The sequence below is a fragment of the Nestor notabilis genome, unplaced genomic scaffold (genome assembly GCF_000696875.1).
Source record: "Nestor notabilis isolate BGI_N333 unplaced genomic scaffold, ASM69687v1 scaffold21438, whole genome shotgun sequence".
In the NCBI taxonomy this organism is placed as follows: Eukaryota; Metazoa; Chordata; class Aves; order Psittaciformes; family Psittacidae; genus Nestor; species Nestor notabilis.
Genome location: NW_009939923.1, coordinates 27,176 through 35,860, shown reverse-complemented (window position 1 = coordinate 35,860; position 8,685 = coordinate 27,176). Strand labels below are relative to the sequence as shown.

The following is an 8,685-nucleotide window of genomic DNA, read 5'->3' as shown; positions in this document are numbered from 1 at the left end:
TGGGGCTGGTTGTGAGGGAAGGGGTGTTGGTGGAAGGGGCACTTGTGGGGTGCGTGTGCGAGGATGGGGCTAAGTAGGCTCCTGGTGTAGGCCACCTCTGAGACTCCCCCATTCTCTTTTCCAGCAGAACGGGGGACCTCTAGGGTGGTATCAGGTGCTGAAAGAGGCAAGCAATGGCGTGGTGCAGGGTGCTCCGTGTAAAGAGTGAGGGGCTTTTTATTCCTAAATAAATCTGCCTTGCTTTTTGTTTCTCAGTTACGATTCCCGAGTAACGCTCATTTGTGTTCTAGGTTGGTGCTTGCTAATATAGTCTTGGAAGTAGCCGGCAAAGCTATCTAGGAGTGTGTTGAAAATGCTGGGAGAGAAAAAGCAATTAATTGTGAAAAGAGATCTTTACACAGACCCCGCGTTTCCAGCTAGTGATACCTCTATTTTTTTTGATTATTCTACCCCGCTTGCCCAGTTCAGAGGCGAGATATCTTGGTTGAGACCTAAGGTGAGTTTTAAGGTATGAAAGACTGTGATTTTAGCAGAACTGGACTGTAAGATAGTAAATGCTAGTTAGCACTGAATGACTGTTTCTGGGTATTTTAATTGTTTAGAAATATAGAAGTGATAACACTGATGTATGCCAGTGTCAACAGTACAGGAGTTACAGTTTTTAAGTCTGGGTGCTTGTTTGTAGGTTTGATTTAAATCCTGTTGAAGAACTTCTGAATTTCATGGCACTAGTAAAAATTCAGACGTTTTATGTTTCATTATGCAAATAATGTGCATACCAAGTTAAAAAACAGCGTTAAAGTCATTCCCAAATTTTTCAATATATTACATAATAGTCCTGAAAATGGATAACTGGATTTTAGAGTTTTCAGAAAGATACTGTTTTTTTTTTCATGATTGTTGAGTTCTTTAATAATGTGAAAGAAAACTTTTTTCAGGTTATATTATCGTATGACTTGTATTGCTTTTAAACTTGCAGCTGGGTTTCAGAGCAAGCCATGTGAGAGCTAAGAAGTTTAGAATGCATTTCTGCAGTACATTCATTTAAAGTGAAGTATTTCTGATACTGCCTTTGTGAGGAGGGAAAACAAAGGCTATAAAAATGTAATGGAGACTTGTGTTGATTTTAGTGGTATTGTTTTTCCCACCTCCGTCTGGCAGTAGAACTGTCAGATAGAAGTGACAAACAAAATACTTCGTGCAGCCCAGTGTGCAACTTTCTGCTTTTGTACCTTGCACCTTGATTAGTCCTGAGGCCTGATCAGTTAATTTCCATCTCCTGCAATTCTCTCATTCTTAGTACATGAGAGAACTCACTTTCAGATCCAATTAAATGTTCAGGACTTTGCATTTGAAATTAACCTCTTGCTATCAACTAATCTATTTGCCCTAGGAAAGATTTTTTTCTTATGCTAATTTGGAGATTTTTGTAACTTGGGATGTGCAGTTCAATGTGAGTGGCATCAGTTCTATCACACTTGTTCATATGTCCATTAAGGAACTGATAAATTATCTTGTCTTTCATTTATTGTTGCCTCTGCTAAGGCCGCACCTGGTGGTGACATTTGTGTACTAAAATTCATGTGGGAACTAGATTTACCTCACACAAAGTACCAGTAAAACACAAGGCAGTAATTTGTTACTGCTTGCTTAGGCTGTGTCTGACAAGACAATTCCCTTATTTTGTGAGATGTCTCTGGAGCCCTCCCATTCCCTGAAGCACAGACTTCCTTAGAATGTCACACAGGATTTGACTTTCATTCCCCATCTTCTGATTTTAGGACATTTGTTCTACTCCTCGGTTATTTTCAAGCAATCTACAGGATGTGCAAGTGAAACAAGGAATTTTGGGAGACTGTTGGTTTCTGTGTGCCTGTGTAGCTTTGCAGAAGAGTAAATACCTACTGAACAAGGTATAGAGAAGATTCTTATTTCATGTTTTGTAAGTTCTTTTTCGCCCAGTTCACATTTGTGTATTGTTCCACAATCTCAAGCCTCCATGAGTACCACTTTTGTCATGCTCAGTTTTACTGCTTTTGTTGTGATATTTTTCCTGTGATTATTTACAAATGGTTGATATTCAACCATTTAAACTGGCTTTGTTTAAAAAAAAAAATCACAAAAACCCCACCCAACCAACCAAAAAAAACCAAAACAAAAAAAAAACCCAATGAAAACAAGAACAAAAACCAAAAAACAAACCCCCAAACAAACAAAAAACCTTCACCACCGAAACCCAACCCAGAACACAATTACTTGTCTTAATTTTGGGTTTTGCCATCTAGGTCATCCCTCCAGGTCAGCCCAGCTGGACAGATGAGTCGTATCAAGGCTGCTTCACTTTTCGAGTCTGGCAGTTTGGACACTGGGTGGAAGTGACTATCGATGACCGTTTGCCTTGCCTTGGTGGTAAACTTTGCTTTTCCCAGTGTCAGAACGAGGATTTGTTTTGGCTTCCACTATTGGAAAAAGCTTATGCAAAGTATGTGAACACTGTTATTGAGGGAAGTAAAGGGAGGTACAATATGATTCCTCCTGCTTACTTATTTTATCTGACTGCTTTGGGCATGGATCTCTGTATTATTCAATATAAAATGCAATTGCTACTAGCTTTCCCATACTGGGTTGTGCAGAAGTTGCTTTTTAACCTGTAGATCTGTAAGGTGTGTTTCTAGTTGCATATGAGGTAAGACAGTGTTAGGGAGAGAATTATGATGAAAAGAGCTGCAATGAATTATCAGGATTCAAATGATGTTTGTTAAGTCACTATCCATTGGTCATATAATTTATTAAAGGGAAGTATTTTGCTAGTGCAGCAGATGATGGCAGTTGAGGGCTTAATGGAAAGCAGAAAGTGTGCAAATGTATTTATGGGAAGCAGCAACATTGCGTAAGTTTATGCTAGTTGAGGCTCTGGTTGTGTGAGTTTCACTGCTCTCGTGCTTAATTTGATGGTTTATTATTTTAAGAAGAAACGACTATCTTATTAATATATTTGAAAACGCGTCTATTTCATGTTTTATGGCACATCCATTAAAACACTGTCTAGGTGGACAAAACAATTTGGAGACCAAGTGTGCTGGTAAGATAGACATCAATGTCCAAAAGAACTTGGACGAAAGATAGTGTTTGCCAGCAGAGGGCAGAAAAAGACTTTAGGTATGAAGTAATTCAACTGTAGATGCATTGAGCAGAAGTTATGAAGCAGCAATGGTGAGTTAAAGCTTCTCTATAGGTTTGAAAGGTAATATTCTTTGATTTCTGTAGAGATCTTATCATTCTATCTTGTCTTATCATTCTATTATGGTCTTGATTTCTTTTGCTGTCTTCTGCATCTGTTACATCAGGTAGGGTAGTCCCTTGATTAAATTGTTGAAGAAGTACTACTGTGGTTTGTGCAGAGTGAAAGAAGAATAATTGAAGAGAAAGTAATGTTATTTATATGGAATGCAGTAAGTGTATCATGCCAGATGATATAGAACACTGTTAATAAGGTACAAGTGGCCACTACTACTAAACCAGAGCAGTTTCTGTGTAGGATGGAATGAATTATAATAAACTTCCCGTCAAACAGTGGGGTTTCTGATGGGTTTCACATTCCTTAGCTGATGTATAAATAAAATAGTACATGCTTTCTCTTGTCTGCTTGGGGATATGAGGTAGGGTACAGTTGTGATTATGATATAGAGTAGGGTTGTATGTATGTAAGAACCATGTTTCTTTAGTTCTGTTTGTAGAATATTTTTTTAATTTTTTTTTTAGAGTGCATGGATCTTATGAACAGTTGTGGGCAGGACAGGTGGCAGATGCTTTGGTTGATCTGACCGGAGGAATTGCTGAAAGATGGACCCTAAAAAGCCCTGGAAGAAACATGGAGAAAGAGAAGTCTGGCATGGTTTTGGAGAAAGCAGTGTTTAGAAGATTAATGAATCTGAAGGAACAGTGTGTAATAAGCTGCTCAGTCCTTGATTCCAGACAAGGTAATAATAAAGTTCTAGACATATTTAAAGTGAATGTCTCTACTGAGGCTTCAGAGCACAAAGCAGCCAGCAAATGCATGGTGCTGATTCTAGTACCATGTGAGTTTCGTGGTGCAATTTTATATAACCTTGGATAAATAAACATTTGAGAATGTTACTGAGTTCAGGATAGAGGATGCTTTCTAGGAGCGCTTTTTATATTAGATGCTAATATGGTCACTTCTCAAACATGAACACATACTCCCCACCCCCTATGAAAAGGCACCTAAAAAACAACCTTAGAAATTCCAATGAATTTTGGCACTGAGAATTTGTCAATTTTTGAGATCAAGTAGTGAGTTAATGCACTTTAAAATTTTAATTTATTTTATTTCTACATAGTCACAACTACAGTGAACTCTGGGTTTTAAGTGTTTTGTTTATACTGATTTAAAACCAACTTCCTTTTGTCTCCAAATTGCCTTCTTTCACAGGATAGTTTAATGTCATTCATTGTAAAATGTGGAGCAGGTTCTTTTGTTTGCTTTCAAATGCCTTTTTTTTTTTTTTTTTTTTTTCTTCTCCTCTCTCTTTTTCTCTCCCTATTCAGGTGCAAGCGAACTAGGAGAATTTCATGCCTTTATTGTGGTAGACACATTGAATCTGTCTGAAGTGTCAGGCAAGGAAATCTTCCTACTTCGAATACGAAACCCTTGGGGGAGGCGGTGCTGGAGAGGTCCCTGGTGTGAGGGGTGAGTAGGTTTATTTTCATTTGGAAGATCATTTGTGAAAGTAGTAAAGCGTGAAGTATGTCTGTGTATTGTGTAGGCACATACTGCTAATAGGCAGCCCATTGCTTGCAAGGCTGGGCATTTTGATCAGTTCTGTTAATCTAGATTTCTTAATAACAAATTGTTGTTGTTTATCAAAACATCATCCTTTTTAGAGATAAACTGAAGATGTTAAGCTGAAGATGTCAGTTTATTTTTTGTCTCTGAGTTTTGTGGTTCTTTTTGATTGTTCTATAACTGATCTAAGTATCTTCGCTCGTGATTGTGACTTAAAAGTAGCCACTCATCTTTACTCAGCTCTTTGCATTTGATCTTGTCTCACCTGCAGAAGACAAGCAAAAGAGTATGTATAAAACAAAATATAGCAGAAGAAAGGATGCATATGAGGTTTTTTTTTTTTTCTTGAGGGCTCTCATTTCTGTACATTAATATAGGTGGGTGAAGCTGGAATTGAGTAGATAAAGAGTAGATAAAATGTAGAAATGCAGAAATTCACATAGCAAAGTAATGAGAATGAAAGGGCAGATCCTACTAATTTATTTTGAAAGTGTTAACATATTTTGACTGTGCAAAAGAACATGCAATTCTTGACCCAAGGAGCAGACTTTCAGCATTAAATTATGGTAACATTACTTGAGGCTTAAGTTGATGTATTTTGGTTTTGGCAGAGTTTTGTTTATACGCTTGGTCTCTTGTTGTTTCTTTGCCAAACAGTAAACTGCCATGTAGTCGTATAGGATAGCATTTCATTGGGTGGCTTTAAAGCCCTGTTCTGTTCAAGCACAGAACTGTTTTTTGTTGTTAGTGCAACAGTCAAAAATGTGAAAGTACTTTTCATGGGCCCTAAAAAATTGAATGCTTAAATTCTTGGTTTATCTTGACTTAGTCAGCAGATTTGTGGAGATAAACAGCTGCTTCACACAGATAGTGTTTTTTTTGATGTTCACTATACAGCATTAACATTTTTCAGAACAGTCCCTGCGCAGCTTGCTTTACTTTTTTGTCACTATTTTGAACAACTGTTAAAATCTTTATTTCGCTCTCACACTTCGGGCTGTACTGCCTGTTGTAAGCAAAGTAGCTATTTCACCTAGAAGTATGCTTTGTATCCAACCTGGAATAAGGTTCTTTCTAACCTTTCTTTGATACATTGTAATTTATACTTTCTATTTTTCCTCCTGCTGACTAGCAATGTGCATACAGAAATATTCAGTGCAAGAATTTGACAGTGAAATGAAGAAACTTCTTATTGTCCTGCTTAGGATAGTTGATATAGAACATTGTTATGGAACTTTATTGGGCAAAGAACTAGATGTTAACTTTTGTCTTACGTGTAGTGGTCAAGGATGGAGCCAGCTCGATCCGGTCCTTGCCTCAAAACTGCTCTCACAGATCCAAGAGGGAGAATTCTGGGTTGATGAAGAGGAATTTTTCAGGGAATTTGATGAGATTACCATGGGTTTTCCAGTCAATGAGGAAGGACAACTTCAGAGCCTCTATACAGGTGTGGTATGAGAAAACATCTTTCTCGTTCAAATAACATTATGTCAATGGGAAAGACTGATTTGAATTGCAAATGGATGCAACTAGACCATAATTTCTCAGTCTTTTCCTTTTGTTTAGACCCATAGGCCTTTTCTTTCCTACCGGGAAGAATAGAAGGAAAAGAGGAATTTGAAGATTTTTAAATATTTCTCTGAAATCTGATTACTTGCTAGTTTTGTGAGAGATTAGTGTTCTCAGTCTAGAAGGCTGTTGTTCTGGACAGTCTTGTGATTGATTTATTTTTGTAATGGGAGATAAACTTCAGATTTCTAGACTCTGTTTCTTGTAAATATGTCATAAATCTGCTAGTACCAGCTGTGACATTAATTCTCATGCCTCTCAATATCTCCATTATAAATATCTGCTTGGAGAAAGTGTCAGGGCTACAACAGCATGTTTTCTTGGGCTTGGGAACCTCTGCTATATATCTGTTGTATAAAATCAAGTAGCCTCTGGTGTCTGAAGACTGCACCATGTTTTTCTTATTTTGTTAGGGAAAGTGCTATATCACTCGCAGAATCTTTTTGGGTCCTGGGTGAGAGGCCAGTCTGCTGGTGGCTGCCGTAACAACAGCAGCTTCCCTACCAACCCTAAGTTCTGGCTGAGAGTCTGTGAAAAGAGTGAGGTGTGCATTGCTCTGCTGCAGAAACATAAGAAATACTGTGCTGACTGGGCTGGAAGAATTAAAAATCTGACTCATTTAGCAGAGGAAAATCTATCTTTGACTGAAGGCATACAGGGGAAGAATTACCAGGCTGTGGGATTGCATGTCTGGAAGGTAATATGGGAGCAACATTTTTCTTTTTGCAAATAGAAGTTTTAAAGCATTACGGAAACACCTAAGTAAAATAATTCATTTCCTGTAGCAGTGATGTGATTTAACTGTTCAGACATTTTACATCTCTGATTTACGTTAGAATGGTCTCTCAATGCAGTTACTGTCTGTAAAAACTATTTATGGACTAGTACTTTCTTCTTACCACTAAGTGCCAAGTAACAGAACGTTCTGGACTGTTCCACACTAGTGTTCAAACTGACCCTGACATTTCAGGCTGATTATGTGATGACAGCCTCAATTTACCCCTCCTGAATAGCAACTCTTCCTACTGCTCTTTGATGTTCAGCTTATCTGCTGATACTCTCCTCCCTACTTGTTTCCTTTTGTACATTTATGCGTGTTTTAAAATGTTTTAAACAATACTTGATTGTCTTCAGTTTTATTAAAAACCTCCTAATTTTTCCTAAACCACCACACATCATTATGCATCTATTCTAGGTGGAGAAGAAACGATTTAACCTTCCAAAGACCCTCTCTGCTCCCCCAGTTGTAGGTACCATCTGCCATTCCTATGACAGAGAAGTGCATGTATGCTGTGACCTTTCACCTGGGTTTTATCTTGTTGTTCCCAGCACTTTTCTGAAAGATGCAGTAGGGAATTTCTTGCTTCGTGTATTTTCAACAGGAAGCATCTCTCTCAGGTAGGTTTAAAACAGAAAACTTCTTATAGTCATTGACGTAAATATATGAAGCATAGCATTAAGTTTAAATGTTCAAAATGTGTTGAAGAGTTGTGCACAGTACCAAGTCACAGTGTTTTGTCTTTAAATTCATGTAAGTAGTGTTCTATCTCCTTGGGTTTTACATGAAGCTGCTAGAACCTCTTGTTAAAATACCAGTCAGAAGCAGTCAGATGAGTAGCAGCCTGACTCTGAACTGCAACCTTGTGTTTTGAGGAAGTGTGTATTTTGTAAAAGAACTGAAGAAGTTTCTGTAGGATGTGTTTCTCAATATGCGGAAGTTCTTTCTTAATGTATGGAAAAAATGAAGATGTACCACGGAAGTTAAAAGCAGCTGTTGTTATTGCAATCAGTGACAAAACAAGAAAGCAGTATATCATGTATGCCAGAAAACACTAACAGATTGCCTGACATATGACATTGTTATTGGTGAGCAGTACAGCTTCAAGTGGAAATGGAGTGTCAGCAGTGGACTTGGATTCGTAATGCCCACAGCTTATCTTTTCAGGATGGGTGTGGAAAGCAGCACTGAGGTTTATGCTGTCTTCTTTAGCTGAATGAAGAACTGGGTTTTGGGGGTTTTTTTGTTTTTTTTTTTGTTTTTTTTTTTTTTTTGTTTGTTTGTTTTTGTTTTTTTTTTAATTAAAACATTCAACACTGACAATGCAGCTGAACTCAACTGTGAAAACCTCAAGAAGATTACCAGCACTATGATAAAATTCTTGGAAGGGTCACTGTGTATTGTGTTCTAGCTGATCTTTCCTTGTAAATTGTGACACCAAATAGACTTTTATAGAAGACTTGGAAAAATCTTTTCATTCTGTTTAACACTGCTTGCTTATCCAACAAAAAACATCAGCAATGGCATTCCT

At 37.7% G+C, this 8,685-nt stretch overlaps 1 protein-coding gene across 1 annotated transcript in view; it reads left to right on the top strand.

Moving 5' to 3' along the window:
- The first annotated feature begins 254 nt into the window (after positions 1-254).
- The window catches only part of CAPN10 (calpain 10), a 14,357-nt gene continuing 5,926 nt past the window's right edge, over positions 255-8,685 (top strand). Inside the window, exons 1-8 of the mRNA XM_010020114.1 lie at positions 255-496; positions 1,782-1,913; positions 2,286-2,482; positions 3,763-3,980; positions 4,570-4,711; positions 6,088-6,254; positions 6,790-7,073; positions 7,572-7,774. Of these exons, the coding sequence (XP_010018416.1) occupies positions 353-496; positions 1,782-1,913; positions 2,286-2,482; positions 3,763-3,980; positions 4,570-4,711; positions 6,088-6,254; positions 6,790-7,073; positions 7,572-7,774 (1,487 nt within the window). The 5' untranslated portion in view covers positions 255-352. The remainder of the gene's footprint in view (positions 497-1,781; positions 1,914-2,285; positions 2,483-3,762; positions 3,981-4,569; positions 4,712-6,087; positions 6,255-6,789; positions 7,074-7,571; positions 7,775-8,685) is intronic.